This window comes from Cladophialophora bantiana (assembly GCF_000835475.1).
Source record: "Cladophialophora bantiana CBS 173.52 unplaced genomic scaffold supercont1.6, whole genome shotgun sequence".
Taxonomy (NCBI): Eukaryota; Fungi; Ascomycota; class Eurotiomycetes; order Chaetothyriales; family Herpotrichiellaceae; genus Cladophialophora; species Cladophialophora bantiana.
Genome location: NW_015971580.1, coordinates 1,278,204 through 1,301,654, shown reverse-complemented (window position 1 = coordinate 1,301,654; position 23,451 = coordinate 1,278,204). Strand labels below are relative to the sequence as shown.

The window sequence follows — 23,451 nt, the reverse complement described above, 5'->3', positions numbered from 1 at the left end:
AACCATCGCCCTCCGAGGCCGTCCCCCTCTCTTACCCTGCTACAAATCAGACACTTATGGGTATGTACCACGTCACGCCGCCAGTCTCTTAACTGAGTTCCGTCTCAATCCACTCTTTCCACCTCCCCACCCTTCTCAGCCCATTCAGACCAACTTCCCGGAAACTCGCCAATCTTACCGCCAAAGCCGGCTTGTCCTGCTAACCTCGCCGCCGCCTGACTCCTCACGCCGGCCTTGCAATAGAATATGACCTCGTCATCCTGCGAGGGTTTCTCCCACCCGAATCTCTCTTCGAACTCCTCCGGTCCCAGAAAGAAGCCGTCGGCCGCGGATTTTATTGGGAGGTTGCGCGAGCCAGGGATCTTGCCCGTGGACTTTAACTCGGAGGGTTCGCGGACGTCGACGATGATGCGGTTTGGGTCGGGGCTGGATGCGAGGGACTGCATGTCTGTGAACGTGTAGAGTCTTGACTGCGGTTCTGGGGCAGAAGTGGACGAGGAGGAAGAGGAAGAGTGTTCATCTTTGCGACCAACCAAAGTGGTGCTAAAGTGCCGTTTTGGTTGTCGAGGCCGGGGCATCCAGAGAGCGCAGGCCTCAGACCTGTAGGAAAGTGATTGAGGCTGCGTCGAGGCCAGATGACGTTGATGCGGGCTTCCGCGGACAGTTCTGGAAGAGCGGGAAGCTCTCCTAGAAGCTGAGAATGTGCGGAGACATTGTTGGAAGGATGAAGCAGCTTGTTTGGATGCCATTGTCGGTTGCTCAGCGATGTTGGTCCCGGTACGAGGTAGAATGGAATGGCCTATGCAAGAGGACGTTGGTCGTGAGAAGGATGGTTTGCACGCATGTTGTTCAATGCGACTTTTTTTCCATTCGCGCTCCACAACCGGCTGGGGGGAATGAATAGCTTCCTTACCACCATCCTCGGTAACAGTGACGTCGGGAAGCGGATCTGTATCCGTGCTACGGCAGAACACCCGTACCGAGTAGCACATATCAGAACACGTCGAGGCGTTACGGCCTCCCACTCCTCTTCTGTACTACCCCACATGTTGGCTCACATGTAAGCGCCCTTCTGGCCCAAGCCCTCTCACCGATGTTGTTGAACCGTCCCAATAGAGACGTGCCGCCCCGGGGTAGGGATTAGAAACCGGTTCTCCTTTGTGCTCGAACGCATCCATGCAGCCAACTAGCTCATTAAGAGCGATGAGCCACCAGGGAACGGGCACGCCTACGCCACGCTTGCGGAAGTCTTGCGAGGTGTGCCGAGAAGTCAAAGGGCGTTGTTTACCCAGCCAAGGAGATCCTGCTCGATGTTTGAGGTACGGCTCCAGCTCGAGTACAGAGATACAAAGCATTGATGTCTGAAGATGCGCGCGAGACGGGAAGATATGTGTCTTTCTCGAGGCAAAGGCGAGACCGAAGACAGCGAAGAACTCCAGAAGGTAAGGGTTCGGACGCATTGCCAGATCCTCCAGCTAACTGAGTGGCACACAGCCGCATCGCAGAAATGGAGCAGAGGGTCGAAGGAATATTGGCTCGTCTATCCGCCAGCAAGGATACTGCTGGCCGTCCGTTGCATTCTAGGTTGATTACACAAACATCAGTAAACCCTCATGAGTCCCCATATTCAACGTTCACGCAAAGGGGGTTTCCGATACCAGTGCATATTGCACCGTTCCAATTCTCCAATATTGTGTTTGATGGCTTTCAAGATGCCATTTCAAAAGGCTATGTCAGCTTTGAGCAAGCCGAAGTCTCACTGCAGATCTTTCGGGGCCAGGCTTGCAATTTCCCGTTCGTCGTTATCGATTCCACGATTGGATTGGACATTTTTCGCCGCAAGAGGCCATTTCTTCTCCTCTCGATCCTCACCTTTGCTGCGCAGTCGAATATTGCGCTTCAGCAGAAACTGGAGACCGAGCTCAAGGAGTCATTGAGTCGAAAACTGATTGTGGAAGGTGAAAAGAGCCTGGATCTCCTCCAGGGGCTCCTGGTCTATTTGAATTGGTTAGCCTCGTGGTCTAAGAATCCTCAATACCGACTAATCTGTGGAGTAGGTATCATTTCCACTTCGATCCCGCACGTCAACAATTGTATCCGCTCTTGCAGACGGCCAATTCTGTTGCTCTTGAGCTTGGCTTGGACAGACCAGTGCGACAGCAATTACCAATAAACCCAGCAAATCTCGTCCCAGAACTCGTCAAATCCCGACTCCCAATCGAAGAAGTTGAAGGAAGGAGAGCTCTTCTCGGATGCTATTGTCTGTCCTCGTCGTACGCCTCTCCCTTAATACACCTTGAACACGTGGTGACTGGCTGATATCTCGCTCTAGGATGTGTTTCACAATGAGAAAACCAAACAATCTTCCACACAGCAATTATATCAGCGCATGTAGCGAGTTGCTTGCAGGGATCGGAGCCGCAGAGTCGGATGCCCTTCTTCCGATCTGTGTCCACCTACAGCGACTTCAGGAAGACATCAACCAATCATTTAGATATGACAGAGCAGATCAACAGTGCGAGCTGGACTCCGAAAAGATCGAAACACTCTGCATCAAATTTGATCAGCAGATAGAACAGTCACGGACAGATTTTCCACCTGAAGTCTGGAATAATGGTATGCCCAACGTGAGCTATCTGGAGAACTGCCACATTGACACAAGATTACAGCTAATGTAGTTTCTTCTTATCATGCGATCAAGATCTATGCAAAAGAGATCGGTTTCCACTCCCAACCACCACCTGCATTCAGCGTGCCTCCTCCGGGGTCGAGCTCACCATGGTACATTTCGCCCGCTCGACATAATAGCTTGCTCGGGTGTTTGGAAGCCACGGTGGAGTACCTGGACCATCTCTTGTCTCTCTCCACGAGCAATATCCTCAACTTCACCACGCCTGACCTCCTGAGGTTGCTCTACGCCGTGCTGGTCCTAGGAAGGTTCTCCACTGGTGTTGATGCCCCCCTGCTGGATGCCAACCTCCTGCGTACTGTGGCGAATCTACGATACTACCTCGAATCCCTTGCGGCGAAATTCGGAGATGTCCTTGCTACCATTCACAACCCGTCCGAACATTATCTAGTGTATTTGCGTCGCTTGGTTGAGGACTCGAAAAGGTGGTATTCTCCGGCTTTGACAGGCCCTCCAACCTTCCGTGAGGACTTATTCTCTCCCAATCCCATGCAAACGACGCAGGAAGCGCTTCCCACAGGGCATGACAGCTGCTTGGACGTCCCCGGCGGTCTGGCAGGCCGTCCGGACTTCGTATCTGCTTGGGACAAACCCGCCGCAAGCTCGGACCCTTCAGATCTATTTATCAAGTGGGGTGACACTGGAACCGGGTGAACTGCGAGGCAGCGTGTGACTTCATTTCAAGCTTGCCAGGAAATGAGCGGCAGATACCAGGGTAGACATTCATAATCGTGCCACAGGGATGGATGCCGAAGACGAGTTGGCAAGGCTGTGCTTCGGTGGGCCGATCCGGTATGACATCTGATGCGAAACTCCGAAGCTGGGTTTTGATTGGACGACAACACTTGATCGACACAACATGAAACAACATCTGGCACTTTCAACTGGATCGTCGTTTGACCTTCCTTAATGCAACAAACCCTCATGCGACATCAATCGGCCCAGATCAAAGTCCTGCAGCTGTTCCGAATCTCGACGTCCTGCTTCCCACCTCAACTGAGATATACAACAAGTTCAGGCCTCTATAAAACGATGGGACACGCTCTCAGTCGCCAAGGGCCATTGGCCCAGTCGTTCTTCATTCCAAAACCTCCACTTTCGGAGATGAATCTACCAGATCAGACCGGAAAAGTACGTGACCAAATTCAACATGACACTTCTAGAATTTCACACTTGTCGACCAACGTGACCCTCCGTCAGGATGATCATGTCCTAACCGACGATGTCCACACAGGTCTGTATCGTAACCGGTGGAAATGCCGGAGTGGGATTTGAAGTCTGCAAAATTCTGTATCAACACAATGCGACGGTGTACCTCGCTGGGCGGTCGGAAGAGAGGTGCAAGAAAGCGATCTCGTCCATCGTCGAATCAATCGGCTCAAAGACAAAACCAAAGGGGGCGCTCAGATTTCTGAAGCTCGACCTAGCCGATTTGGCCACAATCAAAGCCAGTGCGGACGAGTTTCTTCGTCAGGAGACGAGACTGGATTGGCTCTGTAACAACGCAGGAGTCATGCTGGCACCGGTCGGGTCCCGGGGCGCTCAGGTTCGTTGAGCCTCTCAGCTTGTCTACGAACCATGCCGGCCAAACTAACCTTCTTGCTTGTGTCAAGGGCCATGAACTGCACATTGTCACAAATTGTCTGGGTCCCTGGCTCTTCACGCACTTTCTCCACCCGATCCTCAGTTCCACAGCAGCAGCCTCGCCACCAAACACAGTCCGAGTGTCGTGGGCTGGCTCCGTGGTAATCGACCTTTACTCACCCAAGCACGGAATGTCTTTGGACTCCGACGGCGCTCCAGACCTCCCCTTCACCGACCCCCAAACGCTGTATGCCATCAGCAAAGCCGGTAATCTGTTTTACGCCTCTGAGTATGGCAAACGGTCCAGGACGCACGGCCCAAGTATAGTTAGCACATGCTTCAACCCCGGAAATCTTCGCACCGAGTTGCAGCGCTACGTGTCTCCCACACGGAGGTTCTTCCAGAATCTGATTTTGTACCCCGCTATTTTCGGTGCATATACAGAACTATATTCTGGGTTTTCGAAAGACGTGAGCACTGGGACGAATGGTTGTTATATCGGCCCTTGGGGCCGCGTGTTGGATGTCAGAGACGACGTTAGGAAGAGCTGCATGAGTGTGGAAGAAGACGGGAATGGGATTGCGAAAGCGTTTTGGGAGTGGAGTGACAGGGAATGTCGGCCATATATGTGAGGTAAGTCGCAAGTGCAGGCCCTGTAGATCGGCGGTCCGGGCGCGATTCGTCAGAGAGAGTTGCAGTCCTAAGACACTCGACCGTGGCGTGGCTCAAATTGACTGTCGCTTGTCCTATTCTCGGGGCTGTCTTGTTCGCAACTGAGCTGATGCTGACATAGGTGCAGGAGCAATGCCCTTGCAGCAAGAAAGGCTGCAGAGAGACCGACCTTGCGGAGAGGATGAGATCCCACATTCGACGTTGAGAAATGGAGGTCTCTCAGCACCCGAACAGTTTCCGAGGACGGTTTCCAGATGCACTGCCTCATGCTCTGCACTGAGCCAGCGGCCGCTTTACAGGGAGCCTGTGTCCGTTGCTCCTTTCACCTTTCAATTCTTACAGGACCGCATGCGTGCCGAGAGCATGCGTGCCGAGAGCATCGCGAATCGCATAGTGTCAACCCAGCGCGCGAGGAGTTGACAAGGCTGACGCTCTTATCTCACCATGTCCCCTTGCTTTGGACAGGACTCCCCCCTCTTTCTCCGAGAGGATATTGTGCAGCATTTGGAGTTCACTAGCCCGAAATAGATGCTTGATCTATCCTCTGCAGAACAAGCGTCCTTTTGCTATTCAAATTCAACCTTGTCTGGACGAAACTGAGGCATTATGAGTCAGCCATTTGGGTATGATAAGCTTACATTGAATTGCCCCTTTTCGCCAGACCTCGGTCTTGCGTTAGTCCATCTGCTAGCGAAGTGGTTTGTGCCTTCCCTTGCCATATCATCAACAACCCATCTATCACCATGGCCCTTAGCCGTATTCACTATTTTCTAATCACAGATATAGCGGAGATTTGAGCAAACCCGAGGTTCTAGCAATATATCCCCGGTCACACTCCGCCCAGTCATCTCCCGAAGAGAACACCCCCAGCCTTTCGGGATAACCCCCATGAAATGTACGAGTAGAGTTCTCTACATTTTCCCTCCATGGGTGGCTTGTCGCCTTCCAGCTTTCTACGCGGCGGGATGCGGTGACCAGGAGCGAACACAGACCTGAGATCATTAGAAGTCAACCCTTTCAGGACTGTGACTCTGTCTGATTGTCGCCAGCCCCTGGAAGAGATGAAAAGGAAACTAGGGAGAGGGAGATTGCTCGCACCAATGACGTTGTGGATTGAGCAAGATCTGCCCTGGATAAACAACCTTCCTTATGGTGCGGAGTTGGTGTGCTAACGGTGCATAAGTTTTGATCCCCGCTTATTTGCTTACCGAAGACTCCAATAGGACGCCTCAGGGTGGCCTAGGAGTACAGTAAAGCAACAAGCTAAGCTTGGAAGAGGAGGGAGTACATGGTGAACCAACCTCGTGCATCAGCCCATATACGAGGAAGAATGCATATATAACCGAGCAAAATATGCCTCCTCCAAACCCTGTCGACTGAGTTCAAACAACAACAAAAACAACAACAACGGCAGCAGCAGCAACGGGATGGCCTCTTTACTCTTCGCAGCCGGCACTGTTGTCCTTTTGCTGGTGGGCATTTTCATCCAGCATTATTCCAACCGGTCGAAAATCCCTTCCAATGCGAAACTGCCGCCCGGCCCAAAGGGTAAGTCGGCCCCCGGGGTCCCCCTTGTCTGATCCGGTCTTCATCTGTTTCTGTCCCTTTCTGCCAAAGGCAAACAACGGGTATCTAACGGTAGATCTTGTAACAGGCAAGCCCATTGTGGGAAATCTCCTAGACATCCCACCACAGCACTCGTGGTTGAAATTCAAAGCCTGGGCCGATCAATATGGTCCCATCTACCGCATCTCCATCTTCGGCCGAAATCTCGTCATGGTGTCGACTGAGAAGATCGCCAACAACCTCTTGCGGGAGCGAGGCAATCTGTACTCATCTCGAGAACAGTTGCCCATGGCCGCGAGGCTGATGTCACGGGACCTGAGACCTCTGTTCTTGCCTTATGGAGGTGCGTCTCAACACTTCCCGCCTGATAACCACATAGCCCCAGGCCATGCCGGAGACTGACGAAGGTCGGGATACAGAGCTATGGCGACGAGGACGTAAAGTGATGCACAATATGACGATGCACGCGTCGGCCACGTCTTACCAGCCCGTACAGATTTACGAGTCGGAGCGGCTGTTGTACGACCTGCTTCGAACGCCAGAGAAATACGAACAGCTCTTTGAAAGATACGCCGCGGCCGTGGTTATGCGATTGTGCTACGGCAAGACGGTCGAGACAGGCGACGAGGTCTACGTGCGCGACATCCTCAAGATTGTCCGCGCCGTCGAGCGGGTTGCTTCTCCTGGGGCGTACCTGGTGGACACGTTCCCGATCCTGATGTACCTGCCTAGCTGGCTAGCGCCGTTCAAGCGCGAAGCGGCGCAGCTGCACGAATTCGAGATCAACGTGTTCCGCGGCCTGCTTCTGGAAGTCAGGGACAAGATGCGCTCCGACCAGGGTCCGCGGTGTTTCTCCAAGACGTTCCTCGAACGGCAGGCAGAGTTCGGCCTGTCGGACGACGAGGCCGCCTATGTTATCGGCACGCTCTTTGAAGCCGGAGCCGGCACCACCGCCGCCGCCATGATGTCCTTCATCCTCTGTATGTGCCACTGGCCCGAGTGGCAGACGAAGATCCAGCAGGAGGTGGATGAGGTGGTTGGCGACCACCGCGTGCCAGACTACAGCGACATTCCCTCTTTACCGACATGTCGGGCCGTGATCAAGGAGGTGCTCCGATGGCGCCCGGTGACTGCGGGAGGCGTGCCGCACGAGTTGATCAAGGATGATGTGTACAATGGGTATTTCTTGCCTGCGGGGACCAACATCCATCCAAACCAATGGTGAGAATTGGCTTGCCTTGCTCTCCTTTCTGTCCTTTTTCTCTGTTCTCTCCTCGCGCCTCCCATCTCCCGCCTTTCACTTCCAGCAAGCCCCGGAGCCCCAACAAAACGTATGAAAATTACTAACAAGCACTCTTTCTCAAATTCCGATAGGGCCATCCACCGCGACCCAGAACTGTACCCAGACCCAGAAACCTTCAACCCGTCCCGCTGGCTGGAGCCAGGCTACCCGACGTATCGGGAGCCTTTGGACAAGTTCCCCAACTTACAAAACTACTCGTGCTTCGGGTTCGGCCGACGCATCTGCCCGGGGATGAACATCGCCGAGAACTCTTTGCACCTGCTGGTCGCGCGGATCGCGTGGGCCGCGCACATCTCCAAGCGTCCTGGTGTTGAAGTCCCGCTGTACGACTACACGGCCGGCTTCAACGTCCAACCAAAGCCGTTTGTGTTTGATCTGACACCTCGCAGTGATGAGAGAAGGGCGCTCGTGGATAAGGTCTGGGAGGGAGGCAGGGAGAGGGATCCGCTTGACGAGGTGCATACGTTGTGATATGACGTCCTGAGTGATTGAAATTCCTTTTTGGGGGGGGTTCGGGAAATGACACTGGCGTTGACGCTGATGTTGATGCTCACGCCGATGCTGGTCTCCGAAGAGGATGATATTGTGATATTGTACGCCCAGGCAGCAGTAGCTCTGAAAGATCCATGTAATAAACTTTTTTCCCTTCTGTGTCCATTCTATAGATCCTTTCTCAAAACTCGCAGAGTTCAAATTATCTCCCTTTCCCTTGTGCCCTGTGCCTCATGCCTTATCCTCTAGGTACCCTCTGGTGGGCGGTGCAAAGTACCCGGGACATAGCGAGCGATCTCTCCCCATGTCGCGGAGACGGAGTATATAAGTCTTGAAACGGTATACAAAGGCACGGTTGTAATGATGTATGTACCGGCGGTGGCATGGGAGTATTAGCAGAATTACGCTCAGCAGGCGTTTCCTATCTTGGTTCTTTTTCTCACTCTCTCTCTCTCCGCTCCTATTATTAATTATTTTCCTCCTTGGCTTTTTTCCTTCTTTCTTCTTTTCAGGCCCCCTTCCCTTCCCCTTAATAGTTAATATGGCCCCTTTCTTTTTAGGCATTTGTCATCAGGCCTCAGGCGAAAGGGCGGATCATGCTCGTGCACGCCTCTTTGTCGCCGCCCTTCTCTTGAGAGCGAGGTCGGGGGCGAGGACAAGAGTGTCAGCATGATGGCGGAACAGCGTGGGTACCACGTCAGTCTAGCGTAGGCGCATATACAAAGACGATCTTTCTCTTTTCTCTTCCCTCTCTCATTCCTAGCAGTCCTTCTCCTCGTTCTGTTTCTGCGCTTTCTTACTCTCGCCTGCGTTCCCGTTCAAAGGACTACTTTAGAAGATAAAAAGAGTGAGCGAGAGAGAGAGAGGAGAGAGAGAGACAGACAGGAGGGAGAAAAAGAGAAAAAAAAAGACAGAGAGAGAAAGCGGACAAAACCAGGCAAGAAACGAAAAAGACTACAGCGCACAACAGACAGTGTCGCAACAGCAACAGCGACAGCAACAACCAGGAGGCAACAAAAGGGAAAGCAATATCAATGTCAAAACCAACCTTCGTCATCGTGCACGGCGCATGGCATCGACCAGCCCACTTTGAGCCGCTGATGACAGCCCTCAACCGGCACGGCTACAGGGCCGTCGCGCCCGCGCTGCCGTCAGTGCACAAGGCACCCACCGAGATCGTGCCAGACCACCACGAGGACGTCGCAGCCGTGCGACAAGCCATCCTGGACGAACTCGACGGTGGCGCCGACGTCATCGTCGTCCCGCACAGCTACGGCGGCATACCCGCCTCGGGCGCCGTCAGGGGTCTCGACCGCCAGAGCCGGGCCGCGGCCGGAGGACACACAACGGCCGTCGTGGCCATCGCGGCCATCACCTCGTTCATCATCCCGGCGGGCACGAGCATCGTGGACACGGATCAGCACGAGCGCCCAACCGTGCCGGACATCCTGGCCCCGCCGCCCGCGGAGCTCTTCTACCACGACCTCCTCCCCGCGGCGGAGAGCGAACGGTGGTCGGCCCTGCTCAACCCCATGTCCAGCCACGCGCTATTCGACACCTGCACCTTCAGCGCCTACACTGCTTTACCCATACACTACCTCATGGCCACCGACGACCGCGCCATGGACTTCGCCAAGCAGGAGCGCGTCGTCGCCCGTATGCGCGCCGCCGACGGGGCCGTCCTGCCAATCCGCACAGAGGTCCTGCAAGGCTGCGGCCATAGTCCTTTCCTCAGCAGGGTCGAGGAGACGGTGGCCTTTCTGCGCCGGAGTGCTGGTGAGGACGTCCCCGAGGGGACGCCCGAGGTTTGAGAGGGAGAGGGAGAGGGGCCCCCTGATGATCATCAAGTCCGACGGCACCGACTTGGAACGTTTTGGCCCGGCGCATCGAGCACATGGGAGTACGTAAGAGAGGATATGGCACCAAGTTCATGGGTCCATCAGACAAGGCCTTCCAAGAAGACACTTAAGAATGAAACACTTTTGCCCATTCAAATCAAGGTAGCAAAGAGTCTCTCTGCATTTAATGCTCATCTATCCCATCTCGTCGGCTCCAGATGCCCCCGCAATAAGCCTTACATGGCCAACGTCCTGCATTTTGTATTCCCATTCCTCTAAGTCGTGCCTTTTGAACATGATCCGTTTAGTCGTAACAATCGTCCACCGCCTCGCACCCGCCCCCCCCAAAAAACCAGGGCCCCTCCCCACAGCCGGAGAAAGTTGTTCCTCAGCTATGTATCAAGATTTTTCAACTCCCACCTCACCAGCCACTTCTACTGGGCCATCGCCCTCACCGGTTTCCGCATCCACAAACTGTTCCCCTGTGGTGGTCGCAAAGCTTTGCTTCCGACTCGAGTTTGGTGACCCGAACCGTTCATCCCATTCCTCTGCCTGTGTCGAAGAAGCATGGCTCGCCGAATCCAGGGTGACGTCTCGATTGTAGGGCGTTGTTGATACGGGAGTCTTGTCATCAACCGCCTCTTCGTTTTCTCGTTCGGCCTTCCTCAACTTCAACCTCTCCTCGTTGGACATGTGCTGCCATTCTGGAGACATGGTAATGACGCTAGCCTTCTTGCCATGCAGGATGAAACTGCCTGTGCCTCGCTTCAATTCCTCAGCTTCACCGTAGACCGATTTGCCTCCATCCTCTGCCGCGGCCACACTGGAACCCGACTCCTTACCCTTCTTATGGCGATGGACACTAGGGGATTGGTGAAGATGGTGATGGTGGTGATGGTGAGATTCACGCAAACTGCGCTGAAGGCTTCGGCGGACACTTCCAGTCTTAGACGAAGGCTCGACCGCACTCGCCATTGCGCCAACTCGATCCCTTTCTGACTCGCTAGTATCGGGCCTCCTGTCGCGGGTGACATTACCGTCGACATGCATCAACCCTGCTTCTCGTAAGACGCGCTCCTCCGAATCATCCGCCCCGCGTGCGAGGCGGTCTCTATCTCGACTGTGACGAGAACTGGTGGTAGACACTTGGTGTGACAGACTGTGCGAATCTTGAATGCTTTCGTGTCTTGACAGAGACTGCTCTCCGGACAGAGACGGGCTTGTAGCTGATGGAAGATCAACCGTGCTTTGCTCAGTCCGCATACTGACATTTTCCGACGTCCTTAGTTTATCAATGATGTTAGACGGTCTCGAAGAAGTGGCACTGATTGGTGACAAGGTCACGTGGCTAGTGTCTGTAATGGTTCGTCCGAGATCTGCTTGGCCCGTCTTTAGAGGGGTGGTCTTTTGAGGCGTCGAGGTCAACGACGCCTTGGGGGCAGGGAAGGCAGTGGCGCCCTCCTCCTCTAGGTCTTTGGAGAGAATCTCTCGGTGAGTCTTCGTTCTCCAAAGCTCGACCCTAGTCCATTTCAACTTGGCAGACATACGGCCAGCAGCTAGCACAAGGAATTCTCGTGTCTTCTGCTGAATGGGGAGCAAGATCAGCAAGTGACGCGCATTGCGGAGAAGATTGTCGAGTTCCTTTTGAGCCACGGCAATCCTCTCGTCGAAATCGCTGATTTTCTCATTGATCAGTTGCCGGCGGTAGAACATGATCTCCCACGCCATTTGAGGGTCGACTTTCTTGTCCTTCTGTGGAGTGTCTCCGCTCTTGGTTGAGAAATCGGAGTCTTTTCGAAGTAGATGGCGGCCTTCATAATTGGAACCCAGGAGCCCACGCATCCTCACCCCGGCGGTGCGGAAAGTGGCTGCATAGTTAAGTTTGCCGATCCAGTCGTTCATCTCGACCTCGCTGTTAGCCAGGAAGATCTCTTCAAAACCTCCGTGCTTGATGAAGACAAAGGCATTCTTGTGTTTCTTGTAACTCGAATCCAGCAGCGCCACGGCATCATCCATAGACATCAGCGCGTCAGGCTCGAAAGAAGTCAGGGGTGGTTTGAAGACGAGGGGAGCAGATCTACTGGCTGACTTTGAATGAGCGTCGTATTGCGAAATCAGCTTTTTGACCCACCCCACATCTTTGAAGAAGTAGAGCTTCGAATCGGTCAGAATCGCCCCCCATTCCTGCCATGGGCGCTTCGCCTTCTTCTTCTTCGGGTCCTTGCGCCAGAGCAACCCCACTTTGGCAACCTTGATACTGACCAGACCAGCTTGTGCTTCACCGGGGTTGCTGATGGTGGCTTGGGATAAAAAAGCGTCCGGCCTAGACCTTGCAGACACAATTTGCAACACAGCCGAATGGACAAAGGCCTTGTGATGATGATCGGTTTCGAGAATACCGGACGTCCCTGTGGAACAATAACAGTCCTCCGTATCCATGACATCTTTCAGAGACGGCCGCAAGACGTCCAGCTTATTGTCCAAGATTAGAGTGTATGGGTCGACAGGGCCGCGGAGGCTTTCAAGGCTTCTGGTCTTGATCAGGCTTCTTTTCGGCTTGGGCACTGATAGACGATGACTGTTAACAGCAACCTCGTCCTCGAAATGGATGAAAGGCGTGTAGCACACGTTGTCGTAGAAGCAGTCTAAAATGTCACTCGAGATCTGCACCGGGCCTTGTTGGGTATTCTTGACGTAATCTTGTTTCTGCATCTTCCGCTTGTTGTTCTTATTGTGCGTATCCGAGTGGAGGAGAAGGATGGAGAACGCAACAAAGGCCGCTTCGTCGGTGGAAGAGAAAATCCCCGGGTTGCATTCGTAGTATCTGTCCGCGAACCCGGCCAGTAGTCGATCGATCTGTTGAGTCTCCTTGGGCAACTCTACCTCCATCAACATTTTCCGGATCGCCATGTCAATGGAATCACCAAAATAGGAAAAGCCCCGCATGTACTTGCGCAAGCAAGTTTTAGAGAAGTCATCTGCGCTCTTGCAAAGAATAGATGCCATTGCACTCCTTGGAACTGCGGCTTCGAGCTTCTCCAGGTAACTGGCTGGTGTGTCGCCATCCTCTCGCTTGGGATATACCCGTTCCGGTTCTGGCTCTCGTGATATATGGAGAGAGTTCGACTTTGACCCTGGAGTCCCTGGGCTGGAACCGGCGCCAGGGCGTGTTGGTGGTGCAGAATTCTGCCGTAGTCGGTGAGGAAGAGACAACAAGTCGCCAAAGCTTCTTCTGCCACTCGTCGAGGTTGATGTCCGCGTTGATGCTGGCTGGGGACCGGCGTCAGATAGCCTCTCAGTTGATTTCCCTAGCGAACTCAAGGTCGAAGACCTTCCTCTCCCTGATACTCGAGGAGGCACAAGTGTCACTGACGGAGTAGAATGGCCCGAGTGCGTGGACCAATTGGAGTCTTGCCGTACGATCGTTGCTCCAGGTGACCCAAATGGAGCATTGGTAAGTGCCACAGCAGAATGAGTTGGTGAAGGAACTGCCGAACCATGTCGGCTAGGCTCAGTATCAAATCTGACCGCTGTGTTTGATCTCCTGCTCGGTGACATGGACTTTCTCCCCATCAGCGACTCCTGAGGAGTGTGCGAGCTGGTAGTTCGACCCGAGGCAGGCGTCACGAACTTTTCAGGTAAGGGGAAAAGCGGGCCCTTATTCTTCTTCCGCCTTTTGAGTTTGAAGAATGTGGTGGTGGTAGAAATAGTGTGTGTAGTGGTAGTCTTCGCGTAGACGTGGTGGTCGCCAGAACTGTCATCAGATCGAGACGATTCCGAAAGTCTCGTAACGGGGATTGCAAGCGAGGACGACGATTCATCACCGTATGCAGGTGGTTCCACTCCAGAATGTCCTGTCTTTGGCCGCGGAAGGCGCTCAAAGGACGTGGATTCCTTGGGCATTCCGGCCTTTGACGAGTTCCCCTGCTCAGCCTGCGCGTCCTCGGTAGTTGTACCTTTCCAAGGGTCCAAAACCGTCTGTCTAAAGCTACGACTCTTCCGAAAGGGGCTTGGTGCTCGAGCAAACAATTTTCGTTTGGATGGCTTCTGGCTAGGTTCGTCGAATTCGTTTGTCGTAGGCGCAGTTGTGATGATTTTGGGAGCTGCACAACAAGAAAATTTAGCAACTGGTTCACCAAAAAAACAAAAGAAAGGACACATACGTGGGGCTTCATTCGAAGGACTGATTTCCTCGTTCTTGAATCTGGTTGACAGTTGTGGATCTGACGCATGTCTCAAGCCCAAGAGTGACAGCCTTTGAGGCTTGGGCAGAGGGCCAGGACCGAAGTCATTTTGAAGGCCATTTCTTCCTTCACCTTCATCTCGCGTAGAGGATCTGGTAGCCGGAGTGCTGGCACTTTGGGGCGGGTCAGCTTGGTGGGAGGGTACATCAGGCTGGATAGAGGGTTCGTGGGAGGGAAGTCTATCGGGCTCCTGCGTCAAGAAGGGGGGGAAAGGTTCTTCGTTTGTTCGCGACAGACTCAAACTCAGTCTCTTCAGTGAGCTTCCACGGCTGCGAGTGCGAGTGGACGGCACATTGCTGCTCGCCGAAGTCGAGGGGGGATCTTCGACGTTACTGCCATGTCTCCCGTGAGCAGGACCTGAGGCAGGCTTGGACGGCAGTAGAGTCCGCAATGGCATGGCGTAAAGTATGGACGAAAATGTAGTTTAAACCATGGCGACTGTAATGGCTGCAGCGATTGTCTCGTGCAGAGTAAACGGAGGTCGGTTGCAGGGAGTATCGGACAACGGACAAGGGCGTACGTGGACAGGAGAGATTGCCTTGCTTAGACAGGAGGCCCCGAATTCTCAGTCAGCAGGCCAGCTGTGACTGTGAGATCGAGTCGAGTCGTGAGTATCTTGGACGCGGAGACACAAGAGACTGAGAGGAAGCGACCGAAAAGAGCGTAGAGAGTCCGCGGTGGTATTGTACTTTGGGGGAGTACAGGGTAGTGAATGTGAGATAAAGTTGGCATGAAAATGCGCTATGGAAGTGATGTCCTGGGAATTGTTGGAGAAGATGGTCATCGGAGGTCCACGATGGCATTCCGGTGCGGGCAGCAGACGCCCAGGCCCAGGGCCTCAGCCCGGTGCCACTGCCACTGTGCTAACTGCTTGTAGGGGACCCCCTTCCTCCCTCAGGCTTTTTGGGCCAATAACTCCACCTACAGGCCGGTGGCTAGGCGGACATCCCTGGTAGCCTAGCGGTGCTCCCCCTCGCTTTCCTTAATTAAGCCAGAGCTACTGGAACTGCACCCCCTGCCACGTGCTTCATCTCTGAGGTGAATTGCTCGACCTTCCAAACTCTCCAGCCCCTTGAATTTGATCAGGAACTTATGCCTAGGATCATGCAGACGCAGGCACGCGCATAATACCTGGATACTGGGTAGGGTCCTCCGTACTCGGTACATACAAGTACAACGATACCCCAACCCTCGCTTAATACCTTTCGCTCGTCCAAATCCGGGGCGGGACCTGTAGGGATTGTTCTAGGTCTACCTCGTTCTTGGTACTGTACTCCGTACTCGGCCAATGCATGAATCATTATCATTATTCTCCGACCTGCCTCTAGCTTGACCTTGACCATTTGTGGCAGGAGCTCCTATATCTCAGTACCTTCTTATCATTTTATGCCACCCCAGATAAGTGCAATGTGCTGGTGCATCTCCCAATGCTCATCGATGCCAAAACCACTCGCTTGCAATGCAAAATTCACACCTGATTCCCTAGTAATGACCATCTATCGAGACCAATGGCCGCCAGGTGGCGCGTAATAACCACTGAGTCTTGCGCTATACATCTGATTCTGCTGCTGCTGCTGCTGCTGCATCTGTTGAAGTTGCTGTGTTTGGGTCCGTTGTTGATATTGCCAGGCTTGCTGATTCGCCCAGGCTGGCTGATTCGCCCAGGCTTGCTGTGGCTGTTGCGGCACGGCACCACCCCAGCACGCAGGTGCTTGGTTGATCCATTGCCCACTTTGTCTGATGTCGGTGGGCGTGGTGTGATTAGGATAATGCTGCATGCCGTAGGTACGCTCCGCCGCCTGTCTTTGGGCAATAGCCTCCTGGACCATGTGGCCAGCAACCCCTTCCTTGATGTTTCTCTTTTCCTGCTCCCGTGCTTCGATCGCACCGATCAGCCCGACTGACGGGTCTGGTGTCTTGTTTCCCTCAATTACTTGAATTAAGGGACCGCCTGTCATCTTTGCAACATGTTCCTGCTCCCGAGCCGATAAATGAGACGAGTGATCCCCCAACAATGAAAGTCTCGAGCTGGATCGGGGCATCGAGTCTCGCTTTTTCTGCAGTTTGTTCGGAGACTGCTCAATCTTGCTGTACGAAACGCTGCGGTGAGGGACATAACCCTGTGGCATCCGAGCGGCGACGGCACGTTGTTGGACAAACTCCTCCGCCGTCAACCCTCCTACAGAGTTGTGCCTCGCCAAAGTCGTTCCAGGATGCCAGGCATAGCTCGAAGACCGGGCGTGATTCCCTTTAGGGCTGTTTCTCTCCGCGAGCGGTGATCTTTGCTCGTCGCTAGGAGCTAAGTTCGCCGGAGATGCTCGCTCATCTTGGGGAGATCTGGTTAGAGGGGTTGCAGGAGCCGTCGGGGGCCGATCAAATGGCGACTGTCGTCCGGTGATTCCAGAAGCGGTGGGAGGGCGACTGTGGCCTGGAGTCAGGCTTGGTGTAAAGGTCATGCCGAAGTCTACAACAGGGATGTCGATCTTCGCCGTGTCTTGCGGAGTGCCGCTAGCTAGTTGAGGATCTCCAACTGTTTTCAGGACGCCTGTCCTGATCTTTCGGTGGAGGACTGGAGGATCATCGTCCTCGGGAATGCTGTCGTAGTCCGGCGAACTACTTAGTGCCCTGTCATAGCTGGAGGCTGAATACTTAGACATGCTGTTGGGCGATTGAGAACGGTTCGATGGCGCTAAGAGAGTTGTGTGTGTTGTCGGGACCGGTTTTCGATGAATCAGTTTTGGATCTATTGAATGCTCAGAGGGTAGTCGAGCGTATTCTGGTCTGACATCAGCAGGGTTTTGCATATAAGCACCTTCTGCTACCACTTCTTGAGACACAGGTTGATTAGCAGATGTATCTTCGTCGCGAGGGGTCTCATTTACCCCTCGAAGCCCCTGATTCTCGCCTTGTCGGCCATTATTCCACGCCACCAACGCTGCATGCCCCGCTGCCCCACCGCTCGCAAGTTTATTCACATCGACAATCTGAGACAATGTTCCATTTGACATGCGGCTTTTCTCACGTCTCAAGTCAGGTCGCGCGTCCGGCCGCCTCTGTGGGACGTCACTGTGTTGATGCTGCATATCTGGAGGAGCTACCACTGGTGCTGGTGGTGTTGCTTCCCTCACATCTTCTTGAACATCTTCCGGATGAGTCCGGGGCCCTTGACTGTCGCTGTCCGAGCTTTCCCGGCTGTCCGATGTTTCGACTTCACCATGTATGATGTTGTTCTTGAATGGGTTCCGGTGAGCTGGAGGAGCTGGAGGAGGTTGGATAGGCTCCATGTCTGTGTATTCGGCGGACAATCTGGATGGATTGTAGTTCTCGCGTTGGCGACGATTCTGGGTCGGCGACATGTACGCAACGGATTCAGACACAGACCTTGAATGGTGATTTTGCCCGGGTGAAAGATATCCGACGTTCGCTGGAACTGTAACGGCTTTCTTGGGGGAAGCAAACACTGCATCAGTTGATTGATTATGCTGGTGTCGAGAAGGCGGCGGTGAATGGACTGAATCGGTATCGTCGTAGCGCACACCTTGCCTCGACTCGGAAAAGGTACGATTTGGCAGCCTGTTCTCCAAGTTGCTGCTCAAACGATTTTGCGTCGTCATTGACATGCGCTTGGAGGTTGCCTCTTTCAGCTGTCTCCGCCACTCACGCTCGCTCCATTTTTCACTCCCTTGAGAGTGTATCAGTGCGGCAACATCAATGATGTCCAAGTAACCGTATCTCCGGTCGCGTGGCATCGCAAACATGAGGCCCCGAGTATCCCAGGTGTCGGCGATCAATCGCTGAGGGCGACCGTAAAGGTGGTAAATGTCGTACACTGGAAAAAGCCAACGAAGCATCATTTCGAAGCCCGAGACTGCTGGATGCACCTCGGGCATTACGAAGACAAAGCCTTCAGTCTTGGATTCTGGTTTAGAATGTATTGTGATGCGACCCTCGAGCTTGACAAGGGTCGACTGGTCAATCAACGGTTTCGACTGAGGATAGATGGCATATACAGAATAAGCATCGGTAATGGTCGCAATAGGCAGGGCCTTTTTGGTCTTCTTGGTGTCATAAAATTTGATGACCCCTTTGGGAAGTGAGGGTCGGTCGTACGCCGATTTCTTCTTCAGAGACTTGTTGGACCTTTGCCATTCTTTCTCGTCGGGAGGCTCTATCACACACCAGCATCGTCTCCATGGAGTGCCAGCGCCAAATCGAACACGTGCCCAATCTTCCGTCTTGAACTTTGTTCGTTCCATGATCGTCCGGATGTTGTTCAATGACTTTCCTTTGCCAGCGATCAAAGACCCTGTATACAATTCCTGAAGCGAGGCATGTTCAAACATTGCGAGTCGGATGCCAGCCGTCCACTGCGTCAGAGAATGCAGCGAGTTAAAATGCAGCAAATACCGATTCTTGCCCGCCGTCGATATCGACAGGACATTCTGCAGAGGCTGAACATCGGGGTTCCGTGTAGGGAGAGTCTCAATCTGCCAATCACTCAGAATCAGGCCGGCCACGCAAGTCTGTATTTCGTACCATTTTAATGGAAGCATCCGCCAAGTTGATAAAGGTGGGAGCGACTTCTCCATCTTGACCGGCCGCGTCCAAAGCAGCTGCATCCCACAGCGAAAGCACGGTGCCCACCAACTGAGCGAAACACTCAGTCCAGTTACGATCCGCATTGGGTCTCCCGTCTTGTGACCAGTTAATCAATGCGTATGGATTGGGAGAGTTTGGAGGCACTCACGAGTGTCAAGATCGTTCAATTTGAGAAAGTACCCTGCATGACATGATCAGCATCAGGGCGGCTGATCCTACAAGTAATCAAAAAGTACCTTCTTGATAGAGCTTATTGCTATGACTCGAGAGAAAGCTAGTGGGAACGTCAGCACTAGGGCCTCATATAACAGGGCCCCAGCTTGCACACCTGAATACTGGTTTCAACTCCTCGATGTGATTTTCTCTTTCCAACTCCATTGACGGAGGCGTATAAATCATGGAAGCCGGGCGGGATGCAACCCGGTCTGTCCGAGGGGTGGTTCGAGGGGTTTCAGTGGGCGTTGGTGACTCCTGGTGCTGTGCAGGTGACGGTAAGTCCTTATCGATGATTTGGGTCTGGCCGGTGGAAGAGGTCTTGGAGAGCGAAGGAATCGAGATGGTCGAATTGCTAAACGCCGCAGCCTTGAAGCTCTCGGAGAGGTTGCGAAAGCGGCCCATGTTGACAATGTTGTCGGTATTGGGCCAAATGGGACTTGCACCAGCCGCTGGGGCCTAGACTTCACTTGCCCGCGCAGACAATCGCAGCCAGCAAGGAAGGAGCAAAGAGGGACCGTGCAGCTTGCAATTTGTGACAAGCAGCTGTCTGTCGTCCTCACCAGCACACTCCTGCCTGCGTTTGCCTCCTCGGGGAAAAACAAAAGTATCTTTCAGCTTGCCATGGTGGAGGGGGCACCCAAGAGAAACGTGGTCAGCGGTTGGTAAACGGCCGGTTCCGTGGCAGTGCGGATGGCAGTGGATATACAGAACGTGAGAGAACGGAAGGATAACTGCCTTGAGCAAGCGGTCAATGGACAAAATGAAGGAGTTAAAAAAAGGAAGTGGAAACAACGACGAGATGTACTGCTGGTGTGGGTTTGGTGATCTGGGGGGCGCAGGTGGTGTGTGGTGTGTGCCCAGATGGTGTGGGTGGTATCCGCGTCGCAGTGGTTCAACTCTTTTGCTTCGTTTTTGGGCGCTGTTTAACTAAACACACAGTTAAGTGGGCACCCAGGAGGCCCCTCCAGCCTCCAGCGCCTTCATCAAACGCTTCTCACCACGATGCGCCGGCTTCTTTGCTCAACCTAGAGCACAATCAGGCAAAACCAAGCAGTCCAGATCAGCTAGAAAGCGTCACTCTGCTCCCAGAGTTCCAAGTTTCGCCTGGGCTTGGGCGAGGCCTGTCTGCCGCTGATGACGTCTCCAATTAACTAAACGTCTCAATAAGTTGAGCTACCCAAGGCTACCCAGGCGAATTTGGAGATCCGGCGCCTCTCATCCACTCATCGCCCGAGCTCAAGCTACATCATGAAATCATCCACCCAAGGAGATTGAGCCGAGTTCTTAGCTACTGGATCCTGCCGAGTTTCCTCCTCGCTTTTGTCGTACGAACCATCAGAAACGTGCTGTCAGAGTGGCTTGCGTGGCCTTCGGGGGCCGACCACCCCGGAATCTGCTCAGCCCTTGGACGATTGACGGTGTTAGACGTACACGGTTCGGCAGATACGGAGTACATGAAAAGTGCTTCGTTCGATCCTAGTCCTGCCTTTTGCGTGCCTTCGTTGACACCTCCCTTGACGGGAAACGCTGGCTCAGGAGCCATCAACCAGCCGTTGCAGTCGACTCCTTTGCTGTTGGGTTTTGACTGGGTGCACCCAAGAACTCGTCAGGGCGAAGTATACGTGTCTCGGCACTCATCGGCGAGACATGCATGACCTTCTTGTGTCTCCTGCATAGGAGCGAGCTAGACTCCGCGTCCATGGCCTCCCTTCGGAGTGGAGCTTGTCTGGTTTGCGGATTGAGTCCTCCTTCGCCCTCGCATGAAAGGGGCGGAACAAATATTATTTGAAAGCACGGAGGGCAAGGAGGAACATTGAAATTCACCCTGCCTTGGCTGGGCCTGAAGTTGACTATTCCATTTGTTCGAAAGCTAGTAGTACAATCCTTTGCCGCCTCCGAATGGGTTGACACATCCCTTCTAGGACAAACTCCAACTCAGCGGAGTGTTCTCTGCCTGGATCGATTGACGGTTCTTCCGTTTCGTCCAAGCTCCATAATGCTCTCCAACGCCTGCTATCCCGTCGCTCCCATAATGAAATTCGTCACTCAATATCTTCATGCTAACTTGACCATGGCTCTCTCATGACATGTTCGTCACGGCCTCGTGTCGTCACTAGCATCTCCCTTGAAACCTAAGCTTGGAGTTCATTAAAAGTTCTGAGCGCCATAGCAACTCTTGTGTCCGAGTCAGTCAAGCTGTCCTCTTGTTCTTTCTGATCTTTATCCGCGCCCGGCGCTTTTTCATCACGCGCCATGTCCGATTGCTCGCCTTCTGGAGCGGTAGTGGTCACGTTGGACTCGAGATTTGGGTCGATCAAGGATGTGTCGGTCTGGTTCTGAGGAGACGAGCTGCTGAGATAATAGTGAATGTTTCTGGAGAGACCACCACTTGTAGGGCCACCAGGTTCAGTTTGCACGAATCCATACTCTGGATGGTATTCTGTTGCAGGATTTGCCGTCGTGTAGTACGCCGTGCCCTGAGGCGGATGTGTGGTCTGATCAGCTGCTGCGGTTGACAGGGCTTCTAGAGTATGTGCTGCGACTTGCTGAACCGTATCAGACGTAGTAGGAGTGTGAGAAGGAGGAGGTGGCGTGACGACACTTGCGTCGTCTGCGGTCGGGTCAGAGACATGGATCCAGGTTACTAAAAAAGCAGTCAGTCTCGTTGTCGAAGATATTAGGGGGAAGATACAAACATTGTTGTGGCACTGGCAGAAACGACTTCAGATCTTCCTCACTGTATGTCTGGCTGTACTTGAAGAAACTGTCTAGTGAATGTTCCTGGCCGTCCTTGCCAAAACTCGAGTTCTGATGGTGTCTGAAGGTGATCGCTATCTCAAGCATGTCAGATAATTTGAAATCATTTCATCATCACGGTAGCAGCGACTCACGTTCGGAGCGCACACAGTCGCGGTGCGACTTCAGACATTGTCCGCAGATTGGCTTCGCCTTAAATTTCGCGATCAGTCAGTCATCGCCAACAACAAAGAGGGCTGCGCGCATTTACCTCGTCGCATTTCAGCTTGCGTGCGCGGCAAGTCTGGCACCCTGTGCGACTCCTCAGAGTCCCAGAGGACTTTGATTTGGCGGTTTTTTGCGACGCCATGGTCGCTTGGTTTGCGTTGTTGTCTGCAACGCACCGGCAGGTTTACCGACAGACACCCTCGACTTCTTAAATCCTGTAAATCCCGCTGCTTTATGGGACCAACTCGGACCATTGTAAGGCCGATCCGGCAATGTCTTGGCACGTTGTCGCATGTTCTTGTACTTGCAGTTGTACAGGACCGAGCGAGCGAGTACTGGGCAGATGTGAGTTGGCTCTATCACGTGGCGAGATGGGAAAAATCACGTGCAGATGCACCAAAGACGACTTAAATTCCCGGGAGTCGTGTGATGTCGCTGCGCCAAGAAGACGGAGAGGTATGAAATTCACAGATTGCTCACGCCTTGGCGCCTCTGATTACTCAGTCGGCTCATCTAACAAGTTACCTCCTTGGGTGTGACCTTGGACTCCCAGAGCGCTTTTCTCTGGCAAGAGTTTCAATAACAAGGCCACGGCTAAGTCAATAGCCCGGTGGTCTCGATCAGGCCACAGAAACCCTCGAGCATCAATCCTCCTTACATTTCCTCGACAATTCTCAAACCCGCTATCTACGCGAGCGATACTCACTTCACCAGTTCTTTTCCACTTGCTAATACTCACGTATTTCGTTGGTTGACCCGGGCCGTACAGCAAACTCGACCTTTGCCACCATTGATTCACAGATGTCCCTCATGCGGCTCTCATGACGATCCTATATCACTAGGAATCTATCACTAAAGGGCATGCACTATACGCCTGAGAAGTCTGCAGAAAATACATTGGTGTCTTAAGTGTAGTCGAGTAAACAAAACTGCTGATGTTTCATATGGCTAATCCACCCGCAAATTGTGTTAATTCGGAAACCTCGATAACGCCAAGAATCACTTCCCACAAGGAGTCTATATTACGAAAATAGAAAATAATACAAAATAAACTCCGAAAAAAGCAAGCTCTCAAATCGACAGCTGCAGGATTCTCGAAGCTGGCCAGCCCAAGTTAAGAGGGTCTGAATCAACGTCTACTCACTGAACCTGCGCTCCCGGAGGAAACGCCTCCACTAGTTTGGTTGGCCATCGGCTGGTGGCCGTTGCGCAGAACTTCGCTCCGAGAAAGCCACGTAGGTGTTAGTGGTGATGCTATGTGTTGCCAAGATGACGCGGAATGTT

At 53.3% G+C, this 23,451-nt stretch overlaps 8 protein-coding genes across 8 annotated transcripts; 4 read left to right on the top strand and 4 right to left on the bottom strand.

The window, feature by feature from the left end:
* Nucleotides 1–104: 104 nt before the first annotated feature.
* On the bottom strand, nt 105–578 carry Z519_04781 (uncharacterized protein; the record flags this gene model as incomplete). Its single annotated transcript, XM_016762526.1, has 1 exon — nt 105–578. The coding sequence occupies one exon, from the start codon at nt 576–578 to the stop codon at nt 105–107; it is 474 nt and encodes a 157-aa protein (XP_016621473.1).
* A 929-nt stretch (nt 579–1,507) lies between these two features.
* On the top strand, nt 1,508–3,343 carry Z519_04780 (uncharacterized protein; the record flags this gene model as incomplete). The annotated part of the gene is made up of 4 exons (XM_016762525.1): nt 1,508–2,007; nt 2,058–2,273; nt 2,333–2,616; nt 2,670–3,343. The coding sequence occupies 4 exons, from the start codon at nt 1,508–1,510 to the stop codon at nt 3,341–3,343; spliced, it is 1,674 nt and encodes a 557-aa protein (XP_016621472.1).
* A 378-nt stretch (nt 3,344–3,721) lies between these two features.
* Nucleotides 3,722–4,905, top strand: Z519_04779 (uncharacterized protein; the record flags this gene model as incomplete). Its single annotated transcript, XM_016762524.1, has 3 exons — nt 3,722–3,820; nt 3,924–4,235; nt 4,303–4,905. The coding sequence occupies 3 exons, from the start codon at nt 3,722–3,724 to the stop codon at nt 4,903–4,905; spliced, it is 1,014 nt and encodes a 337-aa protein (XP_016621471.1).
* A 1,467-nt stretch (nt 4,906–6,372) lies between these two features.
* Z519_04778 (uncharacterized protein) lies at nt 6,373–8,285 on the top strand (the record flags this gene model as incomplete). Its single annotated transcript, XM_016762523.1, has 4 exons — nt 6,373–6,493; nt 6,600–6,854; nt 6,931–7,732; nt 7,886–8,285. 4 exons carry the CDS (start codon nt 6,373–6,375, stop codon nt 8,283–8,285), a joined length of 1,578 nt encoding a protein of 525 aa, XP_016621470.1.
* Nucleotides 8,286–9,340: 1,055 nt separating this feature from the next.
* Nucleotides 9,341–10,117, top strand: Z519_04777 (uncharacterized protein; the record flags this gene model as incomplete). The annotated part of the gene is made up of 1 exon (XM_016762522.1): nt 9,341–10,117. The coding sequence occupies one exon, from the start codon at nt 9,341–9,343 to the stop codon at nt 10,115–10,117; it is 777 nt and encodes a 258-aa protein (XP_016621469.1).
* A 426-nt stretch (nt 10,118–10,543) lies between these two features.
* Nucleotides 10,544–14,785, bottom strand: Z519_04776 (uncharacterized protein; the record flags this gene model as incomplete). The annotated part of the gene is made up of 2 exons (XM_016762521.1): nt 10,544–14,247; nt 14,308–14,785. The coding sequence occupies 2 exons, from the start codon at nt 14,783–14,785 to the stop codon at nt 10,544–10,546; spliced, it is 4,182 nt and encodes a 1,393-aa protein (XP_016621468.1).
* Nucleotides 14,786–15,884: 1,099 nt separating this feature from the next.
* On the bottom strand, nt 15,885–19,605 carry Z519_04775 (uncharacterized protein; the record flags this gene model as incomplete). The annotated part of the gene is made up of 5 exons (XM_016762520.1): nt 15,885–18,875; nt 18,925–19,082; nt 19,136–19,168; nt 19,224–19,261; nt 19,316–19,605. The coding sequence occupies 5 exons, from the start codon at nt 19,603–19,605 to the stop codon at nt 15,885–15,887; spliced, it is 3,510 nt and encodes a 1,169-aa protein (XP_016621467.1).
* Nucleotides 19,606–21,335: 1,730 nt separating this feature from the next.
* On the bottom strand, nt 21,336–22,309 carry Z519_04774 (uncharacterized protein; the record flags this gene model as incomplete). Its single annotated transcript, XM_016762519.1, has 4 exons — nt 21,336–21,847; nt 21,900–22,034; nt 22,095–22,152; nt 22,211–22,309. 4 exons carry the CDS (start codon nt 22,307–22,309, stop codon nt 21,336–21,338), a joined length of 804 nt encoding a protein of 267 aa, XP_016621466.1.
* Between the last annotated feature and the right edge of the window lie 1,142 nt (nt 22,310–23,451).